Genomic DNA, 16859 nt, shown 5'->3' on the forward strand with positions numbered 1-16859 from the left:
TGAGAATGTGGGGAGTATTCTGTTTCTGTCTATTCTCTGTATTTCTGATATTGCTTCCCAGCCTGTGACCTAAATTATGAGTGGAAGATACTGATCTTGGATTTTAACTTAAGAGCTGACTACACCCACAGGAGAAATTAAAGCAGAGGGTTGTCTTCTGATTGAAGACAAGCAAGCAGTGACGTTGTACTGGAGTCCTTGTTTAAGGTAGTGCCAGAAATAGGAAATTTTGAGGAATATTTGTTCTTTTTTATTTGTCTTTCTTCTCTGCAACAGGTCCCATAGCTCCACCATATTAGCATAGTCCAGTTTTGGTTCACTGTGTTGTAATCAAATGTTATCCAACCTTATTTCCTTACTCCTTCCTGCTTGCTATTAAACCTCTTTTCCTCCAAATCAGCATTTTCCAGCTCTTGCTGGAATTTCTTCGCCGTAAATTCTGTGTACAATGTCACAAATGTGGTACCAGAAAAAGCCTTAGGAAGGAGATGTGGCAGAGTTCTATAACTTGATATTAGGAAGAAATTCTTCACAGAGAGAGTGATTTGCCATTGGAATGTGCTGCCCAGGGAGGTAGTGGAGTTGCTGTCCCTGAAGGTGTTGAAGCAAAGCCTGGATGAGGCACTTAGTGCCATGGTCTAGTTGACTGGATAGGGGCTGAGTGCTAGGTTGGACTGGCTGATCTTGGAGGTCTCTTCCAACCTGGTTGATTCTGTGATATATGCAGGTGACTTTGGAAGTTGTCATTTTGGTGTCTGTAAATCCTGTGAAAAGAATCTACTTTGCTTTTGGGATTTCCATGGATCTCATCTTTAGCCTTTTTCCCCTCGTTCAAGCTATGCCAGGCTTTTGGAAAGTCCTTGGGATGTTTGATTGCTTTTTTGCTTCTACTTTATGTGACACCACACCTACATGTGACAAGTTTAAATTCAGAGCAGCACTTGACTTGGCTTCAGCTTGAAGTGAATAGTTGAAATAATCTTTCCAGCTGCATGGTGAAAAAAAGAATGAAGATCCCTGTAGGTACTTGAGTTAGCTTTTTGGAGTGGTTAACTTCATAGGGAATATTTGTTCAGGTTACCTTTGTTCCTTTAAATATAACTCTGCTCAGAGGTGGTATATGGCTGCACTGCATCTTGAGAGTAATGGCTATGGTCCTAGAGACACAAAGGAGTGTGCTGCTTACACAGTACTTTGCAGAAATGCCTTCTTGACTTTGCACCATCACCCATTTTGTTACACCAGTCAGGGAGCCAAACTGTGACCTTGCTTCTCTTACAGCCTTTCTTACCCCATTTTGGATAATTTGCCTGTGCAGTGATGCATAGAAATTCTCTGTCTCAGCAGGAGGAGTCTTCCTTCTTCCTCAGCTCCACCAGTTTATGTTCAATCCAGGGACAATCAGCCTCTTTCCCCTCCGTGCAAGCCCTGAACGAGAAACAGGATCATGCTTGAAGGGAATGAGTAAAGGGGGGTGGGGAAGAGTATGAAACGACTCAAAAGCAGTTGGTGACTTTCAACTTCCATCTTATCCTTTCCTCATGGCACAGCTAGCTCCCAGTCTGAGTATTCCAGCTCCAGGTATCTCATAAAAGAGTTTGGTTAGAAGCATTAAGAAGTCCACCAACCAGCTGGGAATCCAAATGTAAAGACTGTACTCTGTAAGCTGCCAGCTGGGTGTTTGGTGGATACCTTCATGCCCTTTGCTTTGTGTGCTGGATCTGCTGCCTGGTCTATCCCTGGGGGCAGGGGGGAAGGAACATCAGTGCCTTTGTGCTGCTCAGTCTGCCTTTCTGTACTATTGGGTCCACAGAAGCTAGACAACAGCAAGAGAGTCGCTTTTACAGCTTAGTTTTCTGAAACTCATATCCTAATAATAACCTTTACCACTTACTAGTGTTAACCAATCCACAGCTAGGGGAATTCATACTTTTCTCAGCTTTTAAATCCCTGCTTTGCAATTCTTAATGGTAAAAACTGGGACTTGGAGGCAATAATAAATCTAGAAGAAAGCCAACAAGTCACATTAGTTGTAAAGCAGGCTAAAGTATTTAAGAATTTAAGTCTTAATTCCAAACAAGTTGTGATGTTTTGGGTGTTACCTTCCCCCACTTAAGAAAATCACCCAGACTAGACTCAGCCAAGCTGGAAATTAGAATGGAGGTTTATATTTACAGCTTAGCACAATATACAAGCAGGTATTTACAATCTATACAGCTATAGATAGAAATAAACAAGTTGAAGTCAATAGAGAAACACAACAACCCTCCCAGAAATCAGAGTCCCCAGGAGGGGCTCCCAACTGCCCTTCCACCTCCTTTCCACCTCTCTACCTTATCCCAGACTTTGCCTTATGTTCAAAGTGAGTTTGGAGCACTGGCCAGGAAGGTTAGGAAGCAGAAGGAATTAGTTAGCAGATTGGAGAGAGAAGTGCAGAGAGCAACTCCCTTATCTATATTCATGTTCTTGTTTTTATGCATCTCAGCAAGCCTATGAGTGCAGTAGACATCACCAGTGCTTCCTTTTCACAGCCTATCCTCTACTTCTTCTCACCAAAGTATTCCAGCTAGCTTCAAACTAGCACAGAAGTGATTGTCAAAAACTGAAGGGGCAGTGAAAAAAAATCCAAATGAGAACTTTTGAAGTGCTGTTTCATGTTTTCAGCCAGCTGCTAAGTAAATGGTAAAAATGAAAGTTTTGAGTTAGAAAAAAAAGCTCAGGTTGATCTTTCATTTCCTCTCCACCTCTCTCCCACCACAAACCCTCCCTCTCCAACAATTGCTTTAGGAAAAGCAAGCAATTACTTGTGTCTAACCCAGAGCTAAGCATTATCCTAGTTTTTCAGTTTAGTCATTCAATCAAAGAAGCAATTATTTGCCCAGTGCTAATTAAAAATATCTGATTCATATATTTGGCTGGAAACTTTGTTGACTTGGGTTATCCTTCTACCTATAGCAGCCCAACCTTTTTCTGCCCTGAAAAGCAGTGGAGCTTTTGTTTCCATCCATGGTGGAACAGCTCTTTATGAAATCCACGATCTGGTTTTTACCCCAAACACGTTGCAGAGCTTGGAATTATGTTTGGTTATCATATATAGAATAAGATCTCACACTTATCCTGTAGGTTTCTTCACATGACAAGTGTCTAATTTCCTTCATAGATGCTTTACTCAGGACAGTGAAATGCTGCTTGGTAACTTAGTGTGCTTGTCTCTGCTGTTATGTACTTCCACAATGTGCTGGTAAGCAAACAACATATACTAAGACAAAGCTAATCTCTTTCTTCCATCACTGATGTGATCTCAGGTCAAGTATAATACAAGCTGTCAAGAAAACATCCAGTTCAACATTGTTGTGAGCAAGGCTAGAAATTGATGTCAAGAATGATTCAGGGACAATTAAGCTCCAAAATGAGAATACCTGCTCTGCTGATGTCATTTCTTCTCCTAGCAAAATGAATGTTAAGCACTTGGGTTATCTGCTAAATCAGAATGATGGTATTTAAATGAAACTACAGACCAGAGGGAAGTGGACATCACCATTGTTTTCCTTTCACAGCCTATAATCCAGTTCTTCTCACCAAAACATTCTACCCTGCTTCAAACTAGCACATCCCCCCCCAGCATTTCTTCTTGCTTTGCTTTGAACAGGATGCAGGCACCTTTGAATAACATTCTGTTTCCTTTGGGAAAATGATCTCCCTCTAAAATTTCTCATCCTTTAAGCAGGCAGGTAATGGAGGTGGATTCACTTACAACCCATATTATTTCACTGCTTTTCTGAACTCTCCTTCTTAAGCCTCGTTCAGCTCTGGTGCAACAGAAGCATAAGGAAGCAGAATTTATTTCTTCATGACTTCAATTTTGTTTGAAAAGGCTTTCAAATGGCTTGGATAGGAGACAGGATCATCCAATGCTGTGAGCAGCACAGTGAGATTTTAGACATCTTCACTGTGTTCTGAGTGCTAGGAGTAGTTTTTGTAGTGCTTTTCAGATGGGGTCTGGGCAGGACTGAGCACACCTTAGCACCGAGGGGACACAAGAAATGCCCAGGCTTTGAGGGATTGCCTCACAAATTTAAGGGGCTTGCAAGATGCTGGGTGAGTCCATGAAAGGATTGCAAATACTTCTCCCTTCACTTGTAGCAGGAGGGATAGCTGCCTTTTGGATCGTGGGTTGTCCGAGATGCCTTTACTCAGGCTGTTGTTTCCCCTCCCTGTGCACTGCATCAGTAGCAATCTTTGTATGACACCAGTTGCCATCCAACAATTTGTCATTTCTGTTGTCGTTTCAGACAGTGTCTGGATGGAGCAAGGTGCTGAGGGAGACCAGAGTTTGGAATAATCTTATCCTATAAAGCTTTGCCTTTTAGTAAGTGAGGATAGCAGCAGCTTTCAAACACTGTGTCAGCTCTTGTAGGACTGCTTGAGTAACCATGCCAAGTCAGACTGAAAATCCCTTTAGTTCTCCATTAGCTACCTGACAACATTTCATAGCAGAGATCTTAATGAAAAAGAACAAAACCAGAGCAATGCCTCCCCCCTTCACCTTTCTTCCAGAGAGCTAAGGCAGCACTCAGATCTCTGACTTGGACAGCCTCTGATGGATTCTTTCTTCCATTTGTCTAATTATCTTTAAAGCCCTGGTACTCCTTTGTGTACTGAGCATGGAGGCAACACAATTCAAAATGCACTCAGGCATGGTGTGAAAAATCACATCATCTTCTCAGCTTCAAATTTACTGCTTGGTAATTTCATTTGATAACCCTTTTCTTGGACTGTGAAAAACACTGAGTAATTGTTCCCTGTTCACATTAGTGCCACTCATTATTTCATTCATCTTTTATTAGATTCTCCCTGCAGTTTTTTTTTCAGGCTACAGAGTCTTGGCATGCACAGATTTTGTGTATTCAACTTTCCTTGAAGTGGAATCCTTTCAATATCTGCTGTTTGTGTTAGTATGTAACACTGACAATCTGTGCCACACACATGTCTGTTAGGATGTGACAGGGAAGTCTAATTTAAGTGGAAATGAGAGAAACTGTAGGATTCACTTCCCCCTCCTCCCCCCCAAAATTTACAAGAACAAAATATACAAAACACACCAATGTAATTATAGAATGGGCTGGAAAAGACCTCCAAAGGTATATCTAGTCTAACCCCCCCTGCAGTCAGCAGGGACATCCTCAAGTAAATCAGGTTGCCCAGAGCCCCATCAAGCCTCACGCTGAATACCTCCAGGGATGGGGCCCCAACCACCTTCCTGGGTTACCTGTTCCAGTGCTCCACCACCCTCATAGTAAAGAACATGTTCCTCACATCCAATCTAAATCTCCCCTTCTCTAGTTTGAAGCCATTGCTGCTCATCTTGTCACTGCAGGCCTTTGTAAGCACCATCCTTCTTGTAGCCTCTTTCAGGTACTGGAGGGCTGCTGTTAGGTTTCCTCAGAGCCTTATCTTCTGCAGCCTGAACAACCCCAGCTCCCCCAGCCTGTCCTTGTAGCAGAGGTGTTCCAACCCCCTGACAGTTTCTGTGGCTCTCCTCTGGATCCACTCCATCAGGTCCGTGTCCTTCCTATATTGAGGGCTCCAGACCTGGATTCAGTACTCCAGCTGAGGTCTCACCAGAGCAAAGTGGCAGAACCACCTCTCTAGATCTGCTGGTAGCACATCTTTTGATGCAGCCCAGAATGTGATTTGCCTTCTGGGGGATGTTCATGTTAATATAATTGTATGCTGATTTTTCTTGTTGATATCTTTGTGATATTACAGCATAAAAGCATGAAAAGGCATCCCCACAGGGAACTCAGTCAGGGATGCACTGAATGAATGAGGATAACTGAGGCTATCTTCTGTAGCTTTTCCTGTGTGTTAAAACTAATTCAGAAATATCTTGGGTTAAGGACATTGTTTGGTGGTGTGGTAGACTCCTCCCACTGCATAGAAGTGCTCATGCATGAGATTTGTTCATGCCAAGCACTATGCTTGCACAAGTGAAGTTAGAAGTGTGCCATCCTGGATAATTGTGGTGTCATCTTGTGCTTCCTTCATAATTAAATCTGGTTATGATGCTGAAGGAATGCATATTTGGGCAGAAGTAGGGACCTCCCAAACACTTATATCAACAGGGACTTCCAAGCAAGCTAAGCAGTCTGTGAAAAAAGAGCATGCCCACAAAAATCCTCACTCCACAAGACACTGTCCTGTAGTCTGCACTCGGCAGATATTTTTTTAGGAGACAAAATAGCATTTTGTTTTAAAGGCAGTTTGAAAACCATGGGACTTGGTGTTGCAGCCTGACCTAGCACTGGAGGCTGTGGGGAGGTGTCCTCTCAGTAGAAACTCTCCTCTTTCACTAGAAACAAAGAAAAAGGTTTCTTGACAACATTTCTTCCTCATGAAGATCTCTTCATTGCAAAGCTTCACTTGTGGGATAACTTCATAGAAAGCAGTTTTTACATCCAGGTTAGTGTTAGTCAAATACAGCCTAATTTTGAGGCCAAGGGATTAGAAATATTTGACAGAGGAGTCAAGCAGTTTGTAACATGCACTTATTTTGTTGGTCTCTTCTCCCAGGCAACCAGCAACAGAATAAGGGGACACAGTCTCCAGTTGTGCCAGGGGAGGTCTAGGCTGGATGTTAGGAGGAAGTTGTTGGCAGAGAGAGTGATTGGCATTGGAATGGGCTGCCCAGGGAGGTGGTGGAGGCACCGTCCCTGGGGCTCTTCAAGAAAAGACTGGATGAGACACTTAGTGCCATGGTCTGGTTGACTGGGTAGGGCTGGGTGCTAGGTTGGACCGGATGATCTTGGAGGTCTCTTCCAACCTGGTTGATTCTATGATTCTATGGTGGAGTCATCATGCCTGGAGGTGTTGAAGCAAAGCCTAGATGGGGCACGTAGTGCCATGGTCTAGTTGGTTGGACAAGACTGGGTTCTAGGTTGGACTGGATGATCTTGGAGGTCTCTTCCAACCCAGTTGATTCTATGATCTCTGGTAAGCTGTTTAGGAGGAAAGAGCTTTTTAAAAGGCTTTTTATCTGGAGTGTTTTCTTCACCTCAAATCAAATGTACAACATTGCTTTCATGAGTGAAAAAAAGGGGGCACTGAAAGAGTTAGGGAGCAACGATGATCAAAAAGCAGAGAAACCTACTGGGATCTCTTGATTTAGCAGGCTGGATTCAGTTAAATGATCCCATTGATGTCAAAGGCTGAATTCCCACTGGATTAGTCAGAGAGCAGTGGCTCTCACTGTGTGCAGGACAGAATGATATTTGCAGTTGAGCCAATAAGAGGTATTGCTTTGTTACATCTCAGCCCACAGACTTTCAACAGCTAGGCAAAGCTTTCCCTGCTTGGAAGAAATGAGACTAAACCATTACCCTTCTTTTTCTTTCCCAGCTGGCCTGTCCTTGGACACAGGGGAGAAAGGCAGCAACTGACACTTTTCTTTTTCTTTTTTTTTTTTTCTCTTTTTTTTTTTCCAGATACAGAAGAGTAAAAATACACTTAAAAAGAGAGACTGCAAATTTCTTTCATCATTTTAGCTGAGCTTCTTCATTCCTGTTCTCTTCCTCCTTCCGCAAAGACCAGTTTCTGGGGAAGGCATTAAACAGCTCTCAAAACACTCCTCCTCCCACTGGCTACTTCACAGCTAATGGCTCTGGCTTCTAGGGTGGGGGCCTTGGTTTTATGGGTCAGTTTAATTTGTGTTGGTTTATTTGTTCATATATGTGTGTGGGGTGGGGTTTTTTTGTTGTTGTTGTTGTTTTGGGAAGGGTTTAAAGGGAAAAAACCAAAACAAACCCAAGCAACGATATCCTGAAGCAAATGGTTCCATTTTCCTGGACAGGTCAAGCAAATAGCTGAGCATCATCCTCAGATCTGAGTATTGCCCTTTGCTATGCCTCAGCTGCTGAAAGCAACGTTAGGGTGATGCAGAAGAGTATTAAAAGGAAAACTTGATAACACTTTACTTTTTTTCTTCTTTTCCATGAGAACCTTCTTTCAGTTGTTGGTAGACCAAATCTGGTGTCAGTTTTACCCTTGCTGTAGAAGGTTTTATTGATATGAACAGTGAATGTGTAGAGTCATTTGACCATTTGTTGCAATTTGATGTCTTTTCCAGATGATGCAATGGTAGCAAAATGGTTGGTTGTTTCTAAACAGCAGGCAGACTTGTTCAACCCTTCATGTTGTTATGGGCTTCACTTTTGGGTGGGTGTTTGTTTGTTTGTCTTTGGTTTGTTTGGTTTTTTGTCAGTAATAGGAAAAAAATAATCAATGAAAGTGATATTCCCTTGGGGCAAATTTTGTTGTCAGGCTCTGAGAGCATGTACTAATGTACTCCTTGACCATGTCTGCCTTAATCTGAGGTTACAGATAATGAGCTCTTTCCCACATTTGTTCATGGGCTACTAGTAACTGTTCTTTGTCTGACCCTGAAGATGGAAGAGAAGGAGGGCAGCAGGGAAATCACACAGATCAGTGCTTACTTTCATCTCAGTGTGGTCTGTGTTTCATCACTGACTGAATGGCCAGGCCAAAGAAAAAGGCAAAAGTGTTGCTGGGGAAGCATGGGCAGACAAAAGCAAAATGAAAAAGTGTGTCCTAAATACACTGCTGGAGTCAGTGGGCAAAAAAAGGTCTCATCCAGTGGAGTTAGACACTTGGAAAGCAGACAGTTGAAAGAAGAAATGTTGAAAAACTCACCCAGGCCTTGGTTCAGGCAGATATCTTTGCATGAGAAATGTCAAACGTGTACTAAGTGCTCTCCTGGCTTGGGATCTTGGTAGGGATCCAGTGAATTGAAATGTTAACCCGTGTGGAAATCAAGACACCTACATATGCATACAACTGTTTGGTTTTGCCCAGCTCCCTTTTGTTCAGGATGAGGTCTTGCTGTGTTAGTCATGGATGTGTTGTAGGAGGAATCAGGCTGCTGTTGTGGCTCTCTGCTATACAGAGAACTTGCAAATCGTTGGTTTAGGAAGGTAAATCCTTAGTGTTTGGTAAATCCTTAGTGTTTCCTTTCTGTGTTCAGCAGCACAGGACTTTTATCACCAGCCTATATTAGAGCTTGGGCTCTCTGTTCTTGCTTAAACTGTGCATGCACAGGGACAAGCATCCCATGCCACTAGCTGAAAGTCACAGCAGTGAGCTCTATGGAACTCCACATTTAAGCATGGGTCCCTTCTGACTCAGGAGGGTTTGTGTCCGGGGTTTTGGTTACTGAGGCTAGAGATGTTTTGAGGTGTTTGTTTTGGTTTTGTTGGGGTTTTTTTGGGAGGGAGGGATGCACCAGAGTCTGAGTTTGTTCAAAGCCAGAGATTTAGGTTAGGTTCATGCTGTGAAACAGTTGCACTTCAATCACAGGTTTTCAGGAGGAGGAAGTACAGAAATATCTCCTGGGGTTCTTAGAACTCGCAGTGGGCTTCACTGAAGCAGCTCATTTAAATACAGTAAATACAAGGGCACTTAGTGCTCCCTTTCCTCAGCTCCTGGTTGAGTTGTAGCCCCGGGATGCGTTTTCTGGGGAAAGCTGGGTGCTGGGAGAACAGCGACCCAGCAGCCAGCGCTGAGCACACTCCCTCTTAAGTGACAGGCAGAGGGCTCTGTGATCACCTAGCACTTTCCCACCTCCCCTTGCACCCCCTCCATCAACATTCACCCCCATTAGAGTGGTAGAATATGACTTGGAGCCCTGGCCAGGCACTCTGAAGGCACATTGATGAAATATCAATAATGCAGAACGAAATAACTGCAGTGGTGACTCAGTCCCTGCTTCATCAGACTTCTCCTTTAGGTCGCTGAGTGTTTGATCCCAGGTGCAGGATTGGTTAGGCAATGTTTTGGACCTAATGTGCAGCGACAAAAGATGCCTTAGATCATGCACAGCAGAATAAAAATGACCAATTTAGGAAAATGAATCTTTTTTTTGTTCATCTGTTTCTGATCTATATTTTTTCTTTCCTTCTGTGAGGGGGCTTCTTTCAGGTAGCACAGCCAGACTGCTTAATTGCCAGCTGGTCAGTTCTTGTTTCTCATGCACTGGCTCAAAGGTGTGAAATCAGCCTGGAAAACGTTTTCTTCCTTGCTGGTTAGGGTTATTCACCACTGGCAGGAGCTGATAAGGAAAACAATGGATTTGCCATCTGTTGAGGAGTGCAGATCAGAGCTGCCGTTCTAGAAGAGATGCTCAAGTCAAGAGTCACTGGTCTCAGCACGCAGGTATGCAGCCAGAACTAGCTCTGTCATCCTCCTGCTCTTTTGAAATGAGTTGTGCAAGTATACAGTGGATCGTTAGCATTTTCCAGATCGTTGTTGTCATGTTAAAGATAAACAACAACCCCCATGAAATCTATTAGCTTGGAAGTATATAAAGTGAAAGTGAAAACTAGGCAGCAAAGTCCTCCAAAGAGACTAGGCCAGATTAAAGCATCTAGTATGGGTCCCCTCCCAGCATCACACCTACTCCACACACACCCCCTCACCTCCACCTCCCTGGAACACTCTGCAGCACTGTGCTAGTGCATTGTGAGCCAAGGAATGGAAATGTTTAGTCAGCTCCCAGTTCAAGTAGAGCTCAGCCACTGTGCTATTGTGTAACAGAAACCCAAATAAACATAAAAATAAATTGCAGAACTGCTTTCTCTTATTTTATTCCACAACAGGAAAAGAGCAACTGAAAAAGGGGGGAAGGAGTAGGTGTTTGTCAGCTCATGGACTATGCTTATGAAGAATTAGAAAGGATTTTTGGTTTTACATTCTTGCCTTGGTTATATAGAAATTATGTTTTCAGATCCCTTCCTTCTGCATCCTCAGTAAGACACTGCAAGCAGTCAATGAGCCAGAAAGTCTGCAAATCTAGGGCCCGTGATGTTTCCTGCTGAAATTCTGCAGTGCCCACCAGTAGCCAAAAAAGGCATTTCCTGCTACCAGAGAGCTGCTTATAGGGAGCAGCACAGGCTGGGAAGCTGTGTGCTAAAGAAAGCGCTCTTCTGCCCCTGGGCAAGGGTCAGCTGGTGTGCCCAGAAAGCTCTGTCTTGCTGGAAGAGTGGCAGGCATCTTCTGCTTCCCAGAAACTCTTATGTAACTCGAGAGGTAGCAATCAGGCACCTTAACCCCTTAAAAAAGGGAGTGGTGCCATTGCCAGTAGCCCTGTCAGTAATTTTTCCATTAGCTGCCACTGGTGTTCAGGGAATTAGCAGACTTTTGACTCGTGGTGGTGCAGAGCCTGCATGGCTGGACACACTATAATCAAAGAAAAGGAAAAGCAAGCAATATGTCCTCATAGAATCATGGAGTGATTTGGCTTGGAAAGGACCCTTAAAGGTCTAGTCCAAGGCCTTTGCAGTGAGCAGGGGTATCTCCAACTAGACCATGTTGCTCAGAGCCCCTTCCAACCTGACCTGGAGTGTTTCCAAGGGCGAGGCACCTATCACCTCTCTGGGCAACCTGTGCCAGTGTTTAACCACCCTCACTGCCTCCTGGTCATTATTTAAATAGCTCAAAGGGTCACAGTTCTCTGGGCTGCAGTCAATCAGTGATTTGAACCATGCATTTCTCTGACAACATGCAAGAGGTGTTGACATGTGAAAGGAGTGATCTATTCATTTGCTAAAGTCATTGTTTTCAGCATAAAAATCTATGATGCACACTTTGAAACTGCTGAAGCTGTTCACTTTTCCTTATGAGCTGCAATTTTATCTTTCCAGGTTAACGTGGTCAGGTTTCCATGTTTAATTATTAAAAGAGGATAGATGTCATTAATGTTTTCTATCTTTGAGACAAAAGATAGATGCTAGAAGCCATCATCTGTTGTTTATTTTTTCCCAGGATGATAAAATAGATGGTAGAATAAGGAAGGAAATGTTACAATTTCAGACTGAAAGCCTGTTTCAGAGCAGTTAATTTAGCCTGGATGATGCTTATCTAGAAGTGCAGCTTTTCCAGCTGGTGTAAAAACATGACCTGTTAATACAGTGGGACATCAGAATGAGTCTGGAATTTGGAAGCCTGATTCTTGGTGAATGAATCAAAGGAGGCAAATTCCTCCTTCCTGATGTTTGTATTTTTTTTTTCTATTTCAAGTGCAAATTTTGTGGCTGAAGAGAAACTTTCAAAATGTAGCTGATTGTGCCAGAGAAGAATGACATATGAGAGTGTTTCTGCAAGCTGCACTTTAAAATGTTTGCTTATGTACTTACAAGTTCTTACAGGCTTAATCTGGAAGCAAAAGTATTTCAGACTAGATTGCTGACAGTGCTGTGTAAATCAGAAGATCCATGAGCTCACCTAGCTAAAGACAAATACTTCCACTGCAAATTCTACAGTGGGTCCAAGGTATGACTTTTAATTTAAAAGCACAATAATCCCTTCAGATTAGAAGTGATGGAACTGGATCATGTCAGTACTTTGTTGTTTGTTTGTTTTTTACTTCAGCTAGAACAAACTATTTCCAAGAACTTGTGTGGCTGTCTTAAATATTTCTTATTGGCTCTTTTCCCCTCATATTTCATTTTATAGTAATGAAACTCATCATCCTCTGATGATCTATACCATCTGTTAGCCATTTATACTCAGCAAATGACAGCATAATCAAGTCCTTTGCTCTTTTTTAATCCATCAGCTCAGCCAATAATTAAAACCATCAGAGCAATCCTGTGCTTTTGCACGTGTGGAACAGGTGCTGATCTCAGAGCTGGGCTGGCACAGTGTCTGAACATCAGCATACAAAGGCGGGAACACGCTGGCTGAGGATAGAATCATAGAATCAACCAGCTTGGAAGAGACCTCCAAGATCATCCAGGCCCACCTAGCACCCAGCCCTGTCCAATCCCTAAGGTACTGACTCCATGCAATGTGGGCATCAGTGCTGTCCAGGGAAAAAGGAGAAAAAAATCCCCACACTTTCATATTTTAAGGCATTCATTCATCTCCCTCCTGCTTGAGTTACCCACAACATGAACAGGTCTGCTTCAGTCAGCCTACCATTGAGAGTGCACCTGAACGTGGTGGTGCTCCCCCTGCTTCCAGAGGCAGACAGATTTTGTGTTCCCCAATCTGATCACTGTGATCAAAGCAGAAGCAGGGGGAGAACCACTGCCAGTGCACTGTTTTCTGTTAAAATCAAAACAGTGGCAATGCATTTCCACTTGCTGACATTGCCTCCTTGTTGCTGCAATGTCCCTTTGGATCACTGGCAAGCCCAGAGGGTTCTGAGCTGTGCTCAAGCAGGACTGGGACACATCCCTATTTTTGAGGCATCAGCTCTCCCTGCTCTGGTGACTTGATCACCAGGTGGTATAAACCAGATCTACTTCCAGGCAAGCTGACTGAGGACCTGAAGCTCAGTTTTGGCACTTTATTTACCCTCATACCTAAGCACAGGATAGCACTCACTCACCAGCCTCGCAGCACACTCCTGGCATTTTGCAATCTTGTGATTCTTTTCTTCTCAGTGTGTATCTGTCAGCTGCTGTGTATTTGTAACCCCCTCCCTGGGTTTAGAAGCTTTCCAGTGATAGGAGGAGTATTTGTAACCCTGTGGTGGTTGTAGGAATGCACCTAGCAAACAAAATTGCTTATGGCCATTGGGGTTTTCTAGTCGTAAAACCTCACAGTGGAAGGACAGAGTGAGCCTTTTGCTTTTCTTCTTGCTTGGATGCTATTTTTATACACTTTTATATGCAATTTTTTTAAATATCTGCTATTTTTATTGTAGGGTTCTGGTTGGGTTTTTACCAGACCTTCTGGTTGTCTACGAGCCCAGATTCTCACAGGAATATTTCCCTTCCCTTTTCTCCTCCCCACTAGACAAAAAGCCATTGCGTTTGCAGCATCAGCTTAGGGCGAAGCAACGCGCAGGGCCTGACGGCTGGAAGCAAAGGAGGCTGCATGCAAAGTCCTTCTGGTCCCAGCATAACCTCTGGGGTCAAGAACTCTTAGATATCTGAAGCATATGCAGCTAATTCTGCACAGGGCAGCCCGTGCCAATCCAATGCTTGATGAGCGGCACTGTCTTCCTTTGCTGCGGTAGGAGCCGCCCCCACCACCGTGTGTTTAAGCCTGTGTAAATCTCTTCCTCTGACGATGCTATTTGTTGTAGGCACTGCAATCAGAGTCAGACCCTAGCGTGCTGGCTGCCAGCAGCAGGGAGCAAGGGTGGACATAGTGGCTTGTCTGTGACAGTAGGTTTCAAGGCTCTCGTGGTTAACCTTGCAGACACAGGTCCTAAATAGAGCTAAGAAAGGTTAAAGCTGTTGGTAGGAAGGATAAGGGGAAGTTAACCAAATTCAAGGATCTTGGTCTTGTAACATCTTTTTGTCAGCTGGCATTCTGCAGGGAATTCTATGTATGAGCTTGAACACAAACTTTAGAGTATGTTTATACTAGCAGAGCTGATGATGGTGATGGCTTTCACAAACTGAACTCTCATTCTCCGATTTGCTTTCATGGAAGAAAGAGGTAGGTTGTTGTGTTGTTTTGCACCAGAGAGGGAGAAAACGAGCTCAAATACATGCTGAAAGCAAAACTGAACCCCAGTTTATTCCTGGGACAGTATGAGTAGGGAAAAAAAAACAACCCAAACAACAAACCCAAACCCAAGCTTATTTGGTTTGTTAAGACTCATAAGGAAATTAACAACAAAGCAAAACTGAAATGAATGATGCCATGTAATGCCAAGAATTCTCAACTGTTCTCATTTTGAACAATATGTATTTACTGCTAGCTCCTTATTTGGAAGAAGAGGCTTGTGGTCTCTAAATGTATAAAGCAGTTTTCAACATTCCAGGTTTTCTGTAACTGAGTCCATGTATGTTCATCCTATTACCAAATAAAACCAATGAGGTCTCTGCTCCATTTGAATGAAAGTTGTAGAAGGGTTCGTTTTTATGGTTCTTTTTGTTTCGATGGTGCTTGCTACATCGGTTCAAGGCATGGAACTTGCTGTTTATGTCCAGCTCCCCAGAGGGTTCTAGTCATAATCACCTGGGTTTTGGTTTTACTCTGGTGTGGTAGGAACATTGTTTGGCAGCAGCTGTTGCTGACCGCTTGCCGCTGAGAGGAGCAGTTAGTGGCATTACCTAATTTCTAAAGAGAGGGAAACTGAGGTAGAGAATTCAAATAGCTTATTTAAGGACCCCAAGTTAAATCTCTACTTGTTTGGAGATGAGACATGACAACTTCATCTTTCTCCTTGCCTGTGTTGACTGAAACCACAACCCATAGCAGCACCTTAGCCAACAACAGTGCATCACACTCACACCCACTGAAACACCTGCTCATGGAATTGGTTTATTTTCTGTGCCGCTTGAAGCGTGAGCATCAGTCCTGCAGCACTGCTGTTCTGTGCTCCAGCACTGCTCACAGAACTCTGGCCTCAGCATTTCAGCTACAGCTTTGTATACCACCTTCTCCAAAGTGTCTCACTCCACAGGTGGCATCTCTGCAGTAGTCATCACACCACATCAGTAATGCCCAGAATTTTCCTGTACCTCTGCTGGTTTTCTCTTTGCTCTTGTCCTTAAAAAAAGGAAACGACCTGATGATGAAGAGTGGCAGAGACCAAGCCCTTTATGTTCAGAGATGTTCCACACAAGCATGAAAGGCTTTTGTGCCTTGCCTTTTGCCTGACTTTGCAGGTTTAGTTCACTCCTTTCCTCTCTGGGGGGCTCGCTGGTGCTGGTTTCTGAAGAACATGCAGCGTGCTCACCGCTGTGCCTGCTTGTCCTGGTACAGCCTGACCGGCTTGGTTTGTGCCTGCGCCTACCTCCAGTCCAGTGCAAGCAGAGATGAAGCCAAGCTGCCAGTTCCTCTTAGATATTGAGGGAGTTGATGTAGCCAACTGTGATCTTCAGATCGAAAGCACTGCCTGCCATATAAGCGAGAAGGGAGAAGGATGGTTTGGAAAGACATCTAATGATTTGGGTGACTCACTTCTGCTTGCCAATAGAGTATCAGAGTCCTTTCCCTGGCACATGTTGCCAGTGACAGAAATGTCTGGAGCCGTTACCAACTGGTTGTTCCCAAAGTGATGCCAGCTGCTTGCTGAAGCGCCACAGAAGCAAGGTAAGTGCTGTGTAATTGCCTTCAGAGCCGTGCCAGGCAATAAACCTTGCAACTGCCAGTTCTGTGAGAACAGGGAGGTAGCTGAAGGAAAAGCTCTCTGAGATCTGGCAACCATTCATAGATCCAAAACTTAAGAGTGGACAACTTCCAGGATCAACAACTTGGGTTTCTCCACCCAAACCTGGTAAGTGATAAAAAGAAGAGAGAGATGTTTGATATTGACTCCTTTAGACAGAAACAGCCTCACAAGTGAGGCTACTTTCTCAATTAGCCTCACCTAAAATCATGGATAATAAATGCTAGAAGATGACAATCACCTCATGGTGGTGGCAGCACTGCAAAAAGCATTTTGTGGCTGGTGAGACTACTGTTCATCCACCTCTGCTGAAACTACTCTTTCTTTTTAAAGGTCCAGCACGACGTTCAGCTGACTTAGCAGGCTCTGCTTCCTCTGCAAACCACCTCACATTGCCAGGTCAGTCAATACCTCCTTGCTCTAATGTACTTTTGTGTGCAGCTATAGGAATAGAGGTGCTAGATGATCTTGGAGGTCTCTTCCAACCTGGTTGATTCTATGATTCTACTGGTGGGAGATGGACATAAACAGGCAACTTATTCTCCAGGTATGGCACAACTTTTACACATCACATAAAAAAAATGAAATGCATTCACTGGGGTTCAACAAATGAACTCTCTCATTTTTAATATGAGCTGCCAGTGTGCACTTCCAGCCCAGAAAGCCAACTGTATCCTGGACTGCATCAAGAAAAGTGTGGCCAGAAGGTCAA

General features: G+C 43.7%; 1 protein-coding gene across 9 annotated transcripts in view; it reads left to right on the top strand.

Annotated features, from left to right (window-relative positions):
- The window catches only part of PDE1C (phosphodiesterase 1C), a 347029-nt gene that overhangs the window by 323378 nt on the left and 6792 nt on the right, over positions 1 to 16859 (top strand). For 3 of the 9 annotated variants that reach the window (XM_064169719.1, XM_064169710.1, XM_064169711.1), the window contains one exon: positions 15645 to 16372. The exons of 1 other annotated variant lie outside the window; for it this stretch is intronic. In XM_064169719.1, the coding sequence (XP_064025789.1) occupies positions 15645 to 15829 (185 nt within the window). In that variant the 3' untranslated portion in view covers positions 15830 to 16372. 5 more of the 9 variants (XM_064169720.1, XM_064169714.1, XM_064169715.1 and 2 more) reach the window with 5 other exon arrangements.

Source organism: Pogoniulus pusillus, chromosome 32, assembly GCF_015220805.1.
Source record: "Pogoniulus pusillus isolate bPogPus1 chromosome 32, bPogPus1.pri, whole genome shotgun sequence".
Lineage (NCBI taxonomy): Eukaryota > Metazoa > Chordata > Aves > Piciformes > Lybiidae > Pogoniulus > Pogoniulus pusillus.